The sequence below is a fragment of the Furipterus horrens genome, unplaced genomic scaffold (genome assembly GCF_987537825.1).
Source record: "Furipterus horrens unplaced genomic scaffold, mFurHor1.1.pri manual_scaffold_12, whole genome shotgun sequence".
Classification (NCBI taxonomy): Eukaryota; Metazoa; Chordata; class Mammalia; order Chiroptera; family Furipteridae; genus Furipterus; species Furipterus horrens.
The window spans coordinates 69131361-69150121 of record NW_028327182.1 but is presented as its reverse complement, the minus strand read 5'-3'; the positions used below and the strand labels follow the sequence as shown (position 1 = coordinate 69150121).

At 42.7% G+C, this 18761-nt stretch overlaps 1 protein-coding gene across 1 annotated transcript in view; it reads left to right on the top strand.

Annotated features, from left to right (window-relative positions):
- COL4A1 (collagen type IV alpha 1 chain) overlaps positions 1-18761 on the top strand; it is a 156288-nt gene that overhangs the window by 111563 nt on the left and 25964 nt on the right. Inside the window, exons 22-30 of the mRNA XM_090258047.1 lie at positions 1507-1602; positions 3797-3880; positions 4464-4534; positions 11098-11289; positions 11829-11997; positions 14325-14417; positions 14506-14610; positions 16467-16564; positions 18416-18566. Coding sequence (XP_090114173.1) covers positions 1507-1602; positions 3797-3880; positions 4464-4534; positions 11098-11289; positions 11829-11997; positions 14325-14417; positions 14506-14610; positions 16467-16564; positions 18416-18566 — 1059 coding nt within the window. The remainder of the gene's footprint in view (positions 1-1506; positions 1603-3796; positions 3881-4463; positions 4535-11097; positions 11290-11828; positions 11998-14324; positions 14418-14505; positions 14611-16466; positions 16565-18415; positions 18567-18761) is intronic.

Below are 18761 nucleotides of genomic sequence, written 5' to 3'. Positions count from 1 at the left end.
ATGTAAAGGGATTTTGGTTGAGATGAGTCTGGCAGGAGGTGTGTTCTGGAAAAGAAAAATAATGATTTTATGTCAGTCAACATTCATGAGGCTACATTTCCAGAATCAGGAAATCCATAAACCCTTGGCTTACAGGCCTGGGAATGCACTTTTGCAACAGTCAAGACATTTAGGGACTGCTCTTGGAAGCATAAAAATGAACTCTACTTTGCTCAAGACTGATGGGGTCAGCAAGCTGGGTGGGAAAGGAACCAGCAGGAGCCAGTGGACGTGAGACAGAATTATCATCCCCTCAGGCCTCCTTATGCATAACTTTTACCAAGAGTTAGCTCCCAGGAAAACAGAAGCAACCAACTGACAAGCGAAACAAAGCCCCAGCTCTGGCCGGTGGCTCAGTTGGTTGGAGCGTCATCCCGTACACCAAAAGGTCAAGGATTCCCCATTCCCAGTTAGGGCACATACCTAGGTTGTGTGTTCAATACCCGGTTGGGGCATGTACATGTATTGGAGGCAACCAATCAATGTTTCCCTCTCATCAATGTCTGTCTGTCTCTCAAATCAATAAACAGATCCTTGGGTAAGAATTAAAAAACAAAAAACCCAGAATGCTTTTTTCCTGGACTTCTTTAGACATTTGAAACTAACAATTTCCTCTGAGCTCTAAACAAAGTCACAAAATAGGGAGGTTTTGGCCCTTTTTTAGGTCCTCCTGTTTGGGAGAGCCATAGCAGACAGAGGCATGACTGCTGGGCCTTTCGCTTGGTTGTTTATCCTGGTGAGAAGTCAGTGTGGAGGGGAGTTGGGTGAAGGGAGGTAGCAACTCTAGCTCATGAATGTGTGGACTACAGTTAGGATGGAATGCTGTGACATTAGCTACAGTTTAAGTTACTCCGTCATTTGTCTTCAAAGATATTGAAGAAGGAGGTTTTAATTATCACGGTGTGCATCTGACCCCACGACAGATTGTATTTGCCTTGCTGCGAGTCATTTTCATGCTGTTTCACGTAAATGATGCTCAGAATTAAATAAGAACAACCACTTAGAGGCATTTCCCCATGGATAGGCTGCATCTCTAAAATAATGATTACTTTGCTATAAATTTGCTTAGGAAAAATAAGAAACTGGTTCTAGTCTTTGCTTTGACTTCACAGATGTATGACAATGGAAAAACCACTTAACTTTTTTTGGCCTTAGTCTTGTAATCTAAAATAAGGATGATGGTTTATACTTTGCAAGAGAAAAATGATGTAAAGTATAGGACAGGGCTAATGAAATAAGTTTTAGAACTCTAAAACAGAAATTTCAGAAGTAATGGCTTGTGATGGTGAATGGGTGCATGACTGCTACGTGTGCTGGTCATGTTTGTAAGCAAACTAAAGCTGGATTTCTAATACCAAATAATCTAAAAATAGTTTGGTTTTGTAATAGAGATTGAATTAGAGAGGGTGGAAGTACCTAGCTTCAGATCGCTGGGAATGATCTTATAACTGTAAAACTCCATTTCAGATGGAATTGTGGAATGCCAGCCTGGACCCATTGGTGAGCGGGGTCCTCCCGGAATTCCAGGGCATCCAGGATTGGCAGGTGAAGTTGGAGAGAAAGGTAAGAGATTTATTTATTTTTTTAAATGATGATTGTGCTTGGGCATGTAATATATCTCTATGTATTTGTTGGCTTTGGGTGGATGGGGGTTTATTCTCCCTCTATTTGGAACTCCCCTCAGAGTCCATTCTAGGATGTGCCTCCCTATGACTCTGCTGGGATTGTCCTGTTGTTGGGATTTTGAGAGACAGCTGTCACCTGGGAGGCAATGAGAAGATATGGCCCTGATGTCAGTTATTGTCCTTTACTGTCTCCATGGGTAGCAGGATAAACTCTCAGACTGATGTCTTACTGCGGTCTTTCAGCTCCAAGTTTGAGAGTTCCCTTCTCAAAGAAGGCATGTCTTTCTTTCAAGGCAAATCACAAATGCATAGATGCTCACCACCCCTTCAAGCTGTGTACACATAATCAGTGTGAGCAAACCTGCTGATGGATCAGCTGACTCCACCCAGTGCTCTCTTATCTTTATTCTTTTCAAGTTTTTGCTCTAACATCAACACAGGATGCATCAAATCCCTTCATAATCTTGGAAACAGACTGCACTAACACTCCTGTCTTAGAGTGTGATAAACAAGGGATATTCTAATATTTCATGTCATTTAGTACCCAGAGGGTAGAACAAATCTATCTCCTTGTGTACCATTGCTGTCTTTAGATTGCCAAGAATTTTTGCTCTTCAAAAGTCTAAAACACAAACGCTTCATAGAGTTTCAGCTAAATCTTAGAATTTTGACAGCAACACAAGTTACAGAACCTTAGATGGAAGTAATCTTAGAAGTCATTGGGGCGAGAAGGGGATGCCACCAATAAGTGTCATTTCAATGAATGAACCTTTCTAGTTTCCAGGTATTTAGTACTTTCTGAGATGGACTGTTATATTTTATGACAGAGCCAATGGTCAGAAGATTCTTTGTACCTAGATTTTGTTTATCCATCTCCTGAATCCTAAAAGAAGCCTCTTTCTTCCTGTGTCTTCATACTTCTGCTAGAGAACCATCAGCCTGCCCAGACTGTGATGTTAGTACCTCTCCCTGCCCACTTCTGGGCTCACAAGCAGACACCCATGGAATTTCAGGGTGCCCAAAACTTAGCTGGGCTGTTAGCAGACTCGCACATTTGTGTCTGCCTCACTGCTGGGCTGCTGTTCTGCCCCTGGGAAGAACACAAAATGAATCAGGGTACCTTGCCCAGAGTTCAGGGACGTGATGCTGCCTGCATTGGTCCTTTTCCTGCTCCTGCAATGGGCCTGCTGGAGAAGAGTGTGCAACAGAAGTGCCTGGGGCTAGGAGCGCCTGTCAGGGTCACGGCCCGAGGGTGATGTGGACCAGCTTCTGTGACTTCCAGGTGTGGGCTTCTCCATGTGCACTGTGCTCTACATGAAACCCAATTTGTGCCTAGAAACCAGATATTTTAAGGTTTAGGGCACAGGCATATCAAAGACACCCTAAGGCCTTTTGAAAGTCAAGACACAAGTTGTTAAAATTTCCTAAGGAAAGCATTTCCTTCCATTTTTCTGTGCTGCGCTCTCTACTTGCCCATATCCGTGTCAGGTCATATTTGTTATTGCTTTTGGGGCTTCTTATTCCCAGCTTGTTACATGGGATTAAGTCCAGGAATGATATGTATGTACAGTTTGCTAACAAATACTGAAAAGTGATGGGAAGTTTTAGAGTGAGACAAAATTATAGCCATCAAAACTTTTCAAGGTGATAGGCAAAACTGAGTTCCGGATCACTTTTTAGTGATTCATGAAAAGTGCGTCAGTGGTTACTTCGAATGTGTTCCCAATTACAGAGACACACAGCAGATTAACAGTTAGAGGTGTCTGGAGCAGGAGTTAGGTAATTGAGAAAACACACATTTGTCCCTGACTAGTGTGGCTCAGTCGGCTGGGCATTGTCCTGCAAAGTGAAAGATCACCGTTCGATTCCCTGTCAGGGCATGTGACTGGGTTATGGGTTTGGTCCCTGGTTGCGGCACGTACAAGAGGCAACCAATCAATGTTTCTCTCTCACATCAATGTTTCTCTCCCTCTCTTTCTCCTTCCCTTCCCCTCTCTTTAAGAAAAAAAAAAAGCACATTTGAATTCATCACTATTAATATGACAGTCTCCTTTGCCCTGGTCTATTCTGTCACTACACTGCAGAGACTTCTGTTCACATGTTATGTAAGTACTTGTGTTCCCTTTTTTTAGGTCAAAAAGGAGACAGTTGCCTTGTCTGTGACACAACAGGACTTCGTGGGCCCCCTGGACCCCAAGGACCCCCAGGAGAAATTGGTAAGGCCACAAATGTGAAATGGGCCATGTCAGCATTTGCTTCAGGGGGTTGGAACCTTCACAGTGAAATGTATCTTAGTATCTTACTCTGTGAGGGACCTAGTTTTCTGCCTTCAAAACTAAAGCCTAATAATGAGAATGTTATGCCATACTTCCAGAATTTGTCCACTTGGTTTAAAATGATCAAAATGGCCTATAAATTCAGTGTCATTAAAATGTCCTAAAAATGGATATCCTAAGAAAGGATAGCAGCATGTGGGTCACTCAGCTCTGCAAATTTCATTCTCCCAAAAGAAGTTAACTGAATATTTTTACTTGAAGTGGTCTGGGGAGGAGTGGGGGGACTCATAGCCATCCCACTTCAGTGTTATTTATATGCATTTGGAGGTCACTTTTGTCCTTTCTGAGTCCATCTTGAGCATTTTCATTATTACTTTCTTGAGATTCTTCATACATCATCTATTTTATACTTTGAGCCTTCATTTTTTACTTTTGAATCTTGAAAAAATTAAAAAGTTTTTGAATTATTAGAAAGTGTCTCATCAATAACATGCTATAATTTTTTCTCTGTATCTTCTGAAAGGTTTCCCAGGACAGCCAGGAGCCAAGGGTGAAAAAGGTTTACCTGGCAGGGCTGGTCTGGAAGGATTGCCTGTAAGTAAGCCTATCTGAGATCATTCCATATTAGAAGTTGCCACCAGGCAAACTAAAAAAGGTATATGTTTTGGCATTCACTATACAGCTTCTGCCTTATCTGGGACCTGGTAAAAGTATCTCTTTGTCCAACTGACTGGAATTACTCCCTGTCCCCATCCTCACTGGTTCACCTGAGGATGGGCAGGACTGTTGGAATCCAGAACGCGCATCTTAACTGCCTTTCTTCTCACCTGGTCAGAATTCAGTTGCAACTTCCCTGTGTCCATGTGCAGTCGAATGGTGGTATGCCACCTTCCCACCTAATCTCTGGGACCTCTTAAAACAAATGGTGCCACCAAAAGTCACTTCTTAGCAGCCACACTGTTGAGCTGAATTGTCCTTCTGCGCAATTGTTGCTTATTATACCAGATGATCTAAAGACTTATATTCATGAATGAGTTCAGCACCAACTGTTCCTAGGGAAGAACAGCCTCTGTTGTAAAGATGCTTTTTCATATCTATAAATGAAATATTTCCATCATAGGGACATGAAACCTTTCAATTAATCAAAATACCAGCATTGTAGCATTTCTATTTTGTCTTGAAAGAAACCATTAAATTTAATAATAATAATCTTAAATATTGAAGGACATTATTTTATTCTACATAATCAGCTCTGTATTAAAGCTTTTAACCCTTAGGACATTATTCTTCTTTTTCTTGATTCTTATAAGTTTTGTAAGCATTAACCAGTTTCTACAATTACTTTCGATTTCTTTTTCCTTTTTTTTTTTTGTCATAAATGGTAACTCAAATCTTTAGCATTGTTCTTTTTTGTTATAGCTCTTTAACACCTGTATTTTAAAAAAATATTACTGGGTGCTTTTATAAAGGCAAATTGGGGCAAAAATGAGATGAAATGGCAATGAAACAGCTGGAATTCAATCATTTTCACCTTTTGAAGTTAGATCCTGAAATCCTGCTTTCTAGAACTTCCCTGGGCCTGGGGAGGTAAGTTAGAAATTGCAATTTCTAAATGAATTAGAAGTTCACATAGCTGGGAAGCCCTAACAGTTGTGGTGATCAAAGATAGAAGAGCTTTGAAGGAGGTAAGAAAGGATGCTTTTAACCTCTGGACATAGTCTTTATTTACTTGGCCTTTCTGGAGTCCTTCCTGCCACCACTGTGCCTGAAACCCAGTGCAGACACCCATTTCTCCAGCTCAAATTAATAAAAATGGATAAAGAGGAAGGAGAGAGAAGGATGGTTGAGCTGAAGTCATGATAAAGAAGAAAGTAAAGAAAACATGAAACAAAACTTTAATCTCCATACCTTCACCATCAAGAGCTGCTTTCTGTAGATGGAACAAAGTCTAAAAATTGTTTTATGGGTAAATAATTTAATTGAGAAGATAATAATTTTCCTTTTATTTGAAGCTCTATCACAGCTGCATGGTTTAACTAGCTCAGAAGTGTGGTTCTCTTATTTCAAATTTGGCTGGAGGCTAAAGAGGTATACAGGAACCTGTGGAGCATATTGGAAAGTAGATTAAAATAAAAAAGTGAAGTGCTCTGATTTTTCATTTGATTTAGGTAGTAGTTCTGTCACATGTTCTTTTGAAAGCCGAGTGTTTGATTTTGGGAAGGAAGGACAGATCACAACAGTCTGGCGCCTGATCCATGTTGAAGTCCAAGTTGCCTGGGCAGGTTCTGTGGTTGTTGAGAGTAGATAATTGAAAGGAACTCCTCCAGGCTTTTCCCGCAGTGTCAGCCCTTTTAGAAGGAGACCATATAGCTGTCAGATCTTCACTGATTTGTGCAGTCAATGCTTAATTTTCAAGGCAGTATTTGATTCCTCAGTATTTGTCTTAAGGAATGTGGATCAAAAGACCTTTGAGCCGCTTAAGATTAAATTATGTGACAGAGTAACTCCATGAGATATCCAAGGTCATAAATGTACTTTTAAAAAAAATTCTAGGTTTCTGCCTCAAATGATAGGTGACAAGGTCATTATTATTAAAATAAAAATTACATTTTCTCACCCTCTGCTCACAGTATTAGAAAACTGCATATTTCCAGTCCATGAATAATCACCATAAAATAACGTAATGATGCCTCCAGGTTGAGAAAAGTATACATTGGTAATAATTTCTTACATTGGTATTTATTTTTTATTGGTGAATATTGCCAGTTCAACATATGCTTCCTCCAATATATCTCCGTAGTTGCAGACATTAAGGACACAAAGATAGAAGGTCTTGGTCTTGTCCTCAGAGCCCTGAAAGACAGATGTGCAAGCAAAAGTTCCTAATTAACAAAGGAATTTTTTATAATGAGAACTACATGCTACATGGTGTAAATACGGGAGAAAGCAGCCTGTACCTATCAAGAAAAGCTTCACAAAGAAGTCTAATTTTAGCTGAGATTTAAAGATACATAGGAGCTAATATTAAGCTGAGGGATAAAGCTACAGAAAACCACAATACCTTTCAACTAAATAGTGATTTTTTTTCCTTGAACCTCTGCTAAACTTCTGGCAGGCGGCTGGTAGAGATAATGTGTTCCCATTCTTGGGACAAGAGCAAATAGATTGAGCATCTTCTACCTTTCCCAAGTAGATCTGAGTGACGTGTCCTCCCTTGTAAGGGGCTAGATCCAACGAGCTTCATTTGTCCAGGAGAACTTTCTGCCATGACAAAAATGTTCTCTGTCTGGACTGTCCAATTTGGTAGCCACTGGTTGGTGATGGCTACTGTGTCCGTGAAGTATAGCTAGTGTGGCTAAGAAGCTGAAGTCTTAATGTTATTTAATTTAAAATTTTAAGTACTATTGGACAATACAGACTTGCTGCTGACTCTCCAGGCTTCTGGAAGCACGCTAGATGGTGTCGGTTGTGCATCTGAGGAAGTGGAACTGTGCTGTATTTGGTATAGAAAGAGCAGCTGCTCACATTCCTTACCTGGCAGTTTCAGCTCTTAGGAAGCGATGTGGACAGGAAAACAATTCAACCCCATTTAAGTTAGTCCCAAACTGACCACTTGTTTGACTTGAGCAGGCCTCTGGACCTCTGCAAGCCTCATTTCCACATCTGTGTAATAGGCAGCGCTTATGAGATTACAGCTAATTCTTCAGTGTAGGGCTAAAATACAGGCTTTGCAATCAGAAATAAGCACTTTCTGACTATGTCATCTTGGATATATTACCGAACATCTTTGAGTATTCACTCCGTCATCTGATAAACCGTGCTTTTAATATTTTCCCTGCAGAGTTGGGATAAGAATCAGAGATGATGTGCCAATGATTGGACACGTAGTAGACGTGTGCTAAATAGTAGCCATTTCTTAAATCTAAGGACTATGCATTTTGGTATGTCTTTTGTCTTCCAACTCCTTTCTTTGAGAAGTATGTATTACACATACACACAAAGGTGTGTGTATTTGTGTGGTTCACATATATCCAAAAACCATCCGAGGCGGGAGTTTACAAAAAATATTTCAAATTAAATGAATTATGCAAGAGTGTAAATTCTGCCAAGTCAGCAGGGAGGCTGAAGAGATTTCTTTCTCAGGCTTAAGAGAACAAGCAAGGGAGGCAATTATTTGAAACCTTGGCTATTTTCCTTGCGAACCCCGATTCTCAGAGTGGCTGGAGGAGAAACTATCTGTGGGTGTGGGCATTCTTTGCAGATTTAACTTTCCAGGGACTGAAAAATGTAGTGTTTGTCAGAGTAATTTTAGAGTTGGCCCAGTGCTCACTTCTCAGAGTTTCCTGTCTCCCTGGTGCCCTGGAAATCCTTATCTCTTCCAGCATTTGGAGTGTAAGCATAAAAGGAAACCTGTACAATTTCAGTAACGACTAGACTTAGAGAAAACACGGCTCTTCCCAGCCTTTGTTGACTTCACCATCTGCTCCTTGAAGCCATTTCTCTAGTTCCTGGGCCCAGGAAGTTGCCCATTTAGTGCCTTTCAGCAGTTGCTAAAATGTTCTTATAGATGTTTAACAGTTATAAGGGACAAGAGAGTTATCTAAGAATCATTCTATAAGTTGATGGGGGGAGGGGGGAGGGAGAGAAGGGGGGGATAAGTAAGGGAAGGGTTTAGTCAAAGAACGTGTATAAATGACTCGTGGACATGGACAACGGGGAGGGATATGATTGCGGGAGAAGGGATGGGCTGGGGGGGGAGAAATGGGGGAAAAAATGGGACAACTGTAATTGAAAAACCAAAAAATAAAATAAAATAAAAAAAGAATCATTCTATAAGCTGGGTACCCAGTGCCACACCATTATTCCCCCTGTCCTAGTCCAGTCTCTCTTTAGAATACCTAATACGATAATGTTTCAAAGTGTTTTTACAAGAAGTGAGATCAGACCAGGGCTTCGTCACAGAGCTACTGGATGGATCCTAGAAAATGAATGAGGAGATCTAAACACATTCTCATTTTATTTGTTTATTTATTTTAAGTATATTTTATTGATTATGTTGTTACAGTAGTTACAATTTTTTCCCGGTTTGCTCCCCTCTGCCCAGTTTTCCCCTTCCCTCCAGCAATCCCACCCCCCTTAGTTCATGTCCATGGGTCGTGCATATAAGTTCTTTGGCTTCACCCTTTCCTATATTATTCTTAACTTCCCCCTGTCTATTTATGCTTCTTAATCCCGGCACCATTTCCCCATTGCTCCCTTCTTTCCCCTCCCAGCTGATAACCCTCCAAATGATCCCCATAACTATGATTCTGTTCCTATTCTGGTTTGCTTAGTTGGAGTTTGTTTATATTTTTTAGATTCAGTTGTTGATAGTTGTGAGTTTGTTGTCATTTTAGTGTTCATAGTTTTGATCTTCTTTTTCTTAAGTAAGTTCCTTTGGCATTTCATATAATAATGGCTTGGTGACGATGAACTCTTTTAGCTTTACCTTTTCTAGGAAGCACTTCATCTGCCCTTCCATTCTAAATGATAGCTTTGCTGGATAGAGTAATCTTGGTTATAGGTCCTTGCTCTTCATCACATTGAATACTGCTTGCTAGTCCCTTCTTGCCTGCAAAGTTTCTTTTGAGAAATCAGCTGATAGTCTTACAGGCACCCCTTTGTAGGCAACTCTGCTTCTCTCTTGGAGCTTTTAGGATTCTCTCTTTATCTTTCACCTTTGGCATTTTAATCATGATGTGTCTTGGTGTGGTCCCCTCTGCGTCCAATTCACCCAGGACTCTCCGTGCTTCCTGGACTTGTATGTCTATTTCCTTCGCAAAATTTGGGAATTTTTCCTCCATTATTTTTTCACATAAGTTTTCAATTTCTTGTTCTTCCTCTTCTCTTTCTGGCACCCCCATGATTTGGATGTTGGCATGTTTAAAGTTTTCCCAGAGGTTCCCAAGCCTCTCCTCATTTTTTTCAATTCTTGTTTCCACATTCTGTACTGGTTGACTGTTCTTTTCTTCCTTATGTTCCAAATGATTGATTTGAACCCTAGTTTTCTTCCCTTCATCACTGGTTTTGTGTGGACTTCCCTTCGTTTCATTTAGCATAGCCTTCACTTTTTCCCTTATGCATTTGTCATACTCAAGTATATCTGTCAAGCCTGTGAACATTTTTGTCACCAGTATTTGGAATTCTACATCTGTTAAGTTGGCTATCTCCTCATCTGTTAGGTTGGCTATCTCCTCGTCACTTAGTTCTCCCACTGGAACCTTGATCTGTTTCCTCTTCTGGGCCATACTTCTCTGTGTCCTCATCTTGACAGGCTCCACTGTTTGCTTGCTTCTGTGTCTTAGGTAGAGCTGTTGCTCCTGTTACGTTGTAAGGGGTGGAACCTAGGGATTCGTCATTACAGGGTGACCTGTTTCACCAGGTTGTCGCGCTGTATGTGGGGGAGCGCTGTATGTGGGGGAGGGGTCAGAGTGGGAACAATGCTGCTTGCCCAGTACTCGCCCCTTTTCCATGCACTTCTCCATATGGGACTGGCGTTCCTCTTGCTGTTGCCCTGTCTGTCATTACCTGAGTGGGTGGATTTGTGGATGTTCTAGGACTGTGGGGGCCCTTTAAACTAGTGGACTCTGCTGAGAGACTGGCAGTTTCTGCCTCAACCCCACCCCCCTTGGTTTGCAGAGTCAGAAGTAATGAGGCTTGATTTTTTCCCTGGTGCTGAGACCGTGAGCTGTGTGGTCTGGTGAGGAGCTGGGAACGCTCCCCAGGTGTCCCTCCTGACTTTTTAAACGTGTAACTTTGCTTTCTAACGGCCTGCTGCTGCCGCTGCTGCTGCCACCACCACACCACATCCTCTCTGCCCTCCCTACCTCTCTGGATGAGTATATCTTCTTTATATCTTTGTTTGTTGGATTTCCATGCAGCTTGATTTTCTGGAACTTCTGGTTGTTTCTAGTTTTGAGGTAGTTTTATTCCTTCTTAGTTGTGGAAGGAGACACAGCGTGTCTGCCTATGCCTCTATCTTAGCTGGAAGTCCTAAACACATTCCCATTTTTCAGAGAGGTGTCTTCTTGATTTTACTGTTGACTGTGTAATCAATCATACTGGTTTGTTCTATGGATGTATGTCTTCAGTGGTGTCTTAAAGTCTTGTTCTTGTAGGGCCCTCAAGGTACCCCAGGGCTGATGGGCCAGCCAGGAGCCAAGGGAGAGCCTGGTGAGATTTACTACGACATTCAACTCAAAGGTGACAAAGGAGACCCAGGTTTTCCAGGACAACCCGGTATACCAGGCAGATCAGGCGCTCCTGGAAGAGATGGCCATCCAGGTCTGCCCGGCCCCAAAGGCTCCCCGGTATGTTTATTTCCAAATTTTAAACGTGTACTTTACAAATGGGCATTCAAAAAACAAAGAAATAAATAATTTTCACTTAAATGGTAATTTTTGTAAATGAACTTGTTTCGTGGTTCATGGACAAACTTACATTTATAAACTTTCGCTGATGGTGTTGACTTGATTATATGATAATGGATCAGTGTCTTCTGATGTACTGGAGGAGAACTGAAAAGACCATCTTAGGTCAGAAGGGTGGTGAAATTTCAAATTAACGGCACTCAAGCTGTCCTTTAAAAGAAGATTCCAGATATTAATACTTCACTCTTTGAAGTGTCTTTCTGTGTTGGATGAGGGACGGTGATTGCTCAGCTTAGGGAAGAAACTGCTGGTTTCATTTATTAACTGCAAGTTGACCTCTGTGGGAGGGTTACAGTAAATAAATAGCATAAGCCAGTTAAACCCTGGTACTTATTTACTACAGAGTGTGGAGAAATGTGACATGGACAGGAGTGTCAGTATGTCTGTTGATGATGTTTCTTTTCCTCCTTTCACATCAGGGTTCAATAGGATTAAAAGGAGACCGTGGTCCCCCTGGAGGAGTTGGATTTCCCGGCAGTCGTGGTGACATTGGCCCTCCTGGGCCTCCAGGGTATGGCCCAATTGGCCCTGCTGGTGACAAAGGACAAGCGGGCTTTCCGGGAAGCCCTGGATCTCCAGGCCAGCCAGGTGAGACCTGAGGACTTCAGGTATAGCGCAAAGATGCGTCTTGGGCTCAGTGATGCGGGGACAAGGGTTTGGTCTCAGTTCTTCTAGAGGTGACATGGGCCAGTCCTTTTTTGGCCTTTTTGTATCTTCACTAGTTTGTGTATTAAATGGGCCAGGTACTATGTAGGATCTTGCTGAAAAGAATTTAAATAGATAGATGATTTTTTAAATAATAAATGTATAGCATATACCAGCAAAAGTCAACCTTTTATGTGGAAGTGATTCCAACATAAGCACATTTTTTTTTCTCATCTATTTTCTGTGTTTCTCCCATGTGCTGTCTGTTTTGGCTTGTGGGTATCCCATGCATTGCACTCTCTATGTCTCCCTTGATATAGGCCCCTGCCTGTTGACTAATTTCACTGTAGTGTCAACTTCACCATTGATATTTAATTGTATGTTGGTTTCAGTCATTTGCTGACTGGTTTTTTTTTCCATGATATTATGTACCAAGCACTATGGTAAGTGGTGATCAGAGAATAATGAGCAAGACAAACTTGACCCTGCCCCCCTGAGCTCACTGTCCAGGCTTTGGCGGAGAACGTGGAGAAAGGATCATGTGAGGGTTTCCCACAGGCATTTTCTGTTACAACCTTATTTTCAGGGACAAAAGTGCACAGAGGAGGTTCCAGGCCTTTCACACAATAGGCTCCCAATAAGTCATTAGTTGCATTAGTTGAATGTGATTCAGGGTATAAATGGAACACTCATATCTTTCTCTAGAAAACCCTGAAATGAGAAGAGTAGAGGCCAGGAATGGCTTGGATATAGAGGAGAAAAGGAAATGTGCGTTCCTACGACATGTTTTAACAGCTGTAAAAAATCAATGAAAGGAGTTTGGGTAACTAAAATTCTTCAGCAGCAATTACACGAAGGCTTCCTTGCTTTCAGATTTGCCAGTTCTGTCACCGGTCACATATATAGCCCAAGTTTTATCAATTCCTGAGCTCATTGGGAACTATTATTTCCTTATTAATACATAGTATAAAGTTCATAAGCACTCTGGTGCAGGAAATATTAGCCAGTTTTTGATGAAAATCCAAATTTAGCATCCTAACGTATCTATTATTATTATAATTCTCATTGTTTGTGAGAACCTTGACTATTTAGCACCACATTATGACTCGATGGATAATTATTCTCTGTGTAGCAATAAATGCCTCCTTTTTACTCCTTTGAGGGCAGAGAAATACTGGGTTTGACTTAGAAAGACCCCCAATCTTGGAAAAGAGACCTCTGATTACTTTTCCTCAGCTCCTGATTCCAAAATCATCATACTAAGTGTTCTTTGAACTTGTGGGTTCTGAAAGCTTGCAGGGCTATAAAAAGAAATCAGATCTTCTTCTTGGCCAGAAACTACCATCAGAAGAACCAGCTAGGGCACATACAGATACATCCTGGCGGGATGGGGAAAATGGTGCCTGAAGGAGGCGTTGTTGCAGAGCTGTTGATCTTTGTCCACATTCTGTAGAGTTCCTTAGCCATCCAGACCCAGTCAATTTTTGGATTAGAAACCCCCAACCTTCTTTGATCTGCCAGAACTCTGTTTACTTTGGGGATCATAAAAACCTCATTTTCAGGGGTAGAACTGATAGCAAATATGTGTTGGGATCAGAGCATTTCCCACAATCTGCAGCTCAAGAATATGTTGGCTGTTACTGGGAGACCCTACGTTATCTTGAATTCTTATAGTTTATGAAGAGTCAGTGCACACATTCCTGGAGATGAGCCCTTAGGTCCTTTCTTAACAGCTAAATCCTGCCACCCAGTGGATCTCCTAGGCATGAACTTCCCAAGGCTGGGCTGGCACCTCGTAGCTTGTGCTGGTCGAGATTAGCACACGACTGTCCAGCGGCATGGTAACCACTAATGGATAACCACCCATTTAGCATGTTGTGAAGACAATTTACCACCAGATGAACATAATTTAGGTTGGTCTCAAAGCAACTCAGAATTAGTATCAGTTGAGAAATTGAGAGAGAACAGTAAAAGTGTTTTGACTTTTTGAGACAAGACTAGTTAAGAAATTACCCAGGCCAGCTCACCTTGTCATGGTAGGTTTTTCAGCTTTTCATGACTTACTTTGGATTATTAAGGAATTCTTCAGTCAAACCAACCTAGGTCATGTTGGACATAATTTTTGCGGTGAGAAGGAACACTGTGAAGGATTTTGGGAAACGGGGAGGAAATGGAGGTGTGCAGATGGAGGTGTCTATCCAGGTACACAAAATATGCTCAGAGGAGGTGAGGCTTTGGCTCACACTATGTCTTTGATCTTTTTTCCCCAGGTCTTAGGGGTGAAGCAGGAAGAGTCATGCCTTTACCTGGCCCCCCTGGAGCAGATGGACTTCCAGGTCCCCCAGGTTTCCAAGGACCCCAAGGTACTCTTAGTGTTTTACTTCACCTGGAAATAGAATTGGAACATTTTCAGGCTTTTTTCATGCTGACCATTGGTTTTGCCCACAACAGGTGACCGAGGTTTCCCTGGAACCCCAGGAAGGCCCGGCCTCCCAGGAGAGAGGGGTGCTGTTGGCCAGCCAGGGATAGGATTTCCAGGACCTCCAGGCCCCAAAGGTAAACCTGCAGGACGAGCCCAACTATGAGTTGGCCCATTGCTCTGGCCATGGCCCCTGTGGGTCTCCTCGCTGATTAGCAGCAGTGGCTGTGGTCTCTCTGTTCATCTTTACTTGAATTTTACGAGAATAAGAGGCAATAAGCGTGAATACACTATGTGAGTTAATGACCATGCACTTAAGGGAAGGCTTGCCAAAGAGCTGCACAGTGTGAAGGATGGTGCTTTCAGTCACCAAGGCCATGGGTGAAATGGTGCCTGCCAGCAGAGTGGTTTGGTTGGCAAAGAGTTGGAGCATTAGGGGACTCGAAGCTGACCAGGAAGCTGGCAGATGCTGCATCTGTTCAGATGCACCCTGAAGGAGGTTTTTGTCATCAGTAAAGGAAATATACAGCCAACCAGGATCTACACCAGACTGGGTATAGAAGTCAGAGGGAAGGTCAAGGGGCAGGTGTTGGGGAATGAGGAGAGGGCTTCATTCTTGGGGGCAAGGCCTCTATACTATGGAGTTGGCATCCCCACAGGGCCCTGACATTTAGAACCAGTAAAGAGGACAATTACACCCTTTTTGTTGCTTTCTTATTAGTCCTTCAGGTAGACTCTGATATGTAGACTTGCTATTACGAACGTGGTCCAGGACTATGAAGGCACTCTTGAGTGACAATGGGATGTCTCATTCCCATTTGGGTGGCATCCTGACCTCCATTTTATTGGCCACTTATCCAGTTTAGAGACTTCTTCCTTCTCTTGGCTTCTTATCTAGAGGATTGCGTCACACACATTGTAAAGGTGACAGGCCTTCACGCTTGGAGGACATGAGACAACAGCCTGTTTCCTCCAAGAGCCATGCACTACCTGCCCATGCACATGGCCATTTCTGTCAGTGCAGAAGGCCCTTAGTGACACTTCAAGTTCATGGGGAAATTAGCAGGCCTTCTGCTTGTTCATGATCTCCACCATATTCCGTATGAGAACCATACCGTTGCCATCATGACAGGTAGAGTTTAGCTGATGGAGGTCTCCTTAATGAGAGGTGCTTTGCCCACATCTCACGAAGCTGCTTGGAGATGCAGATGCTGGTGGTGGTTAGGTCCACTTCCTGTCAGGGCCCCTCGGCACAACAGCCACAGCGGGTCTGATTCAGTTTTGTGCTTCTGTAAACTTACAAATGACTGCATGTCACGGACCTTCAAATCCCACAGAGAGTGTGCAAACCTGTCTCCTAGACTTTGCTGTACACGAGAGCCATGTGGGCAGCTCTTGGAAAGCACGTCATAACCTTCAGGTTGGGTCCCAGTCTCTAAATGTCACCACGTGCCTCCATTATGGTGCAGCCCTATTTGAGAACCAGTGGTCTAAAGCTGTGCTTCTTAAACTTCAACGCGTCCACGAGTCATGAGGGGTCTTGTGAAAATGGGAGTCAACTTCCATAGATCTAGGCTGAATTTCTAGCAGGATGACAGCAATGTTCCTGACTCGTGGCCACATTTGGAATAGTAATTGTCCAAAATGCCATTCTTAGTCTGCAAACGCTAGAGTGCTTGTTTTGTTTGGAAGGAGTAGAACAGGAAAGAAAATTTCAAATTGAGTAGAAGAGGTCGGGATGGGAATTGGAGTGAGAGACAAAGAGGAGGGGGCTGTAGGCGCTGAGAGTAGTCCATGGTACATGGTACCCCAAGTGGCACTGGTGGCACTGCCATGACCAGGGTGGTCTCATCTTCCTCCTAGAACCACCTCGATAGGGCTTCCTTGTTGTTGGCCATCTCAAATCAGTTCAGTTACTTTTGAGCAAGTGTAAAAGAAGTGAAGAAAGTGAAAAGTAGCATTATTACATTCCTATTTTGTTTCTTCAAAATAGGTGTGGATGGCTTACCTGGAGATGTGGGACTTCCTGGGAATCCAGGTCGCCCAGGACTTAATGGCTTACCTGGCAACCCAGGTGTCCCTGGCCAAAAGGTGGGTACTTAGTATTTTCTAGATTGCTGTGTCCTCCATCCTTTGTGATTAATTGGACACATAAAATGTGGGTTAGTGATCTCACAGGATATGTGGGATCAGCATGTTTTGTTTTTTAATGAAATAGCATAGAATAGAAAATACCAAAGTACATAGCACATGGTAGTAAATGTTTTAGGGAGAATTATTTGTTTCAGCTTTATGAGTATGTTCTTGATTGTGTATATACTGAATCTCAATGTACAATGGCTATCTTATTGTGAGCAGCAAAGTGAAAGCCACTGTTCTATAAGATGGACTAGCTCTCCCAGGAGGGTCTAGCATAGGGTTTCTAAGCCTCTGTGTTATTGACTTGCTGGTCCAGTGATTCTTTGTGGTGGGGGCTGCCTACAACATTTGAGATCTTTAGGAGCCTCCTTCGTGACCTCTAACCACAGATGCTAAAGGAGCATGTCAAACCTACCCCCAGTTGTGACCAACAAAAACATCTCCGGACATTACCAAATGTCATCCAGGGGGACAAAATGGCCCTGGTTAGGAATCCCTGGGCTCATGTGACTTCAGGACTCTCCTTGCCCTCAAACACCCTCTGCATACTTGCTGAGATTTGAAATTCTGCTCAGGAAGTGTAGGTGACTGTTGGTTAGAGCCTTTCCTATTCTGAGGCTAGGGAAGGGAAGTGAAATTGCAAGAAGGCATCAGTCATAAAAGGGAGAATGGGCCAACGGCAGTCCCTTGCCAGCATAGAACTAGGCTGGCCTGTTTCCTTTCTGTTGGGGAGGACAGGTAAAGCTGTTGGGGGCTGGCAGGTATTCGGGGCAGCTGTGCCTCAGTGGCCCAGGGGAAGCTCCTTCCTGGGAAACACCTGACTGCATAGTGTCCCTGCTCCATGTGGCTAAGACAAACGAGAAGCCTTTGGAAATCTGTCTTGGTACAACCTGTACTTGATTTGAAGAATTAGTCAGCAGTGGTGGCAGGTGGATCGCCTTAAACATGTGAGACTCATGAGTTAGTAAACGCCAAATGGACTTGGAATTAAAGATTTGGTTCGTGACTTAAAATAGTGTGCTTTAAAAAAAAATTCCTTGCATTGAGTTTCTGCCATTTTGCAAATTTCCTGCTGGGGTGTGTAGAGAAGTCATGAGAGCCCCCTCCTGTCCAAAGAGAACTCATCTGGAAATTGTCACCTACAGTGGACACCAGAGGTCCACTGTGCTGGAAGTAATGTCCACCTACTGCTTCAAACAGCCTGTGTCAACACCTATATTGGGGCTGTTTTGAAAGCACTCTCAGTAAAGATACTTTCTTTATTTTTCATTATCTGTATTTGTTGAAGCCCTTTGACTCATGAAATAGTTTTAACTGTTTAATTTGATGTGAAAAGCCTTCAGTGAAGCAAAAACTACATAAATGGTGTCCTGTTCAGGTCCTGGAACTTTTCCATTTCTTAAGGAAATATCAATTAGCTGACCACTCATCACATTTGGCATTTTGTCCATTATTTAGAGTCAGCTCTTCACACATACATGGCGGCAGAGTCAGGGGGCCAGAAGACCTGAGTGGAAATCCTGCCTTTGGGACTTTGGACAAGTCATTCAACCATGGGGAGCCTTGACTTTCCTTCTTTGTAAAATGAAAATAATAATATAATTGCCTACCTTTTGGGCTTGCAGCGAGAGTGAAAGGAAATAGTAGGTGTGAGGAAGCTTTACAAACCGAAGAGGATTGGACAGATGTTAGTAAATGCATCACAATATCAGATAACAGCCTACACTTACGCATTTTTCTTGGCTTGATAAAATCATGGGCTTCACTGGTAAACTTGCTTCTCTGTGCTTTGGGGACTTCCAGGGAGAGCCTGGAGTTGGTCTGCCAGGAGCCAAAGGATTGCCAGGTCTTCCAGGCATTCCTGGCACACCTGGGGAGAAGGGAAACATCGGAGGACCAGGCATTCCTGGAGAGCATGGAGCAGTCGGGCCCCCCGGCCTTCAGGGACTCAGAGGTAACTTCTTGCAAATAAATCTAGACTGTGGTAAAGACAGGGTCTGTTTATTTTGTGTTCCCAGAGCACCTATTAGGTTCTCAGTAAGTATTTGGTGAATGAATGATGAAAATCCTAGAAGGTCAAGAGCATATGGTTTTCTGTTGCTGCTTTTGTGTAAGTAGGTAGCATATGCTGTGAAACATGCTGTGGTCT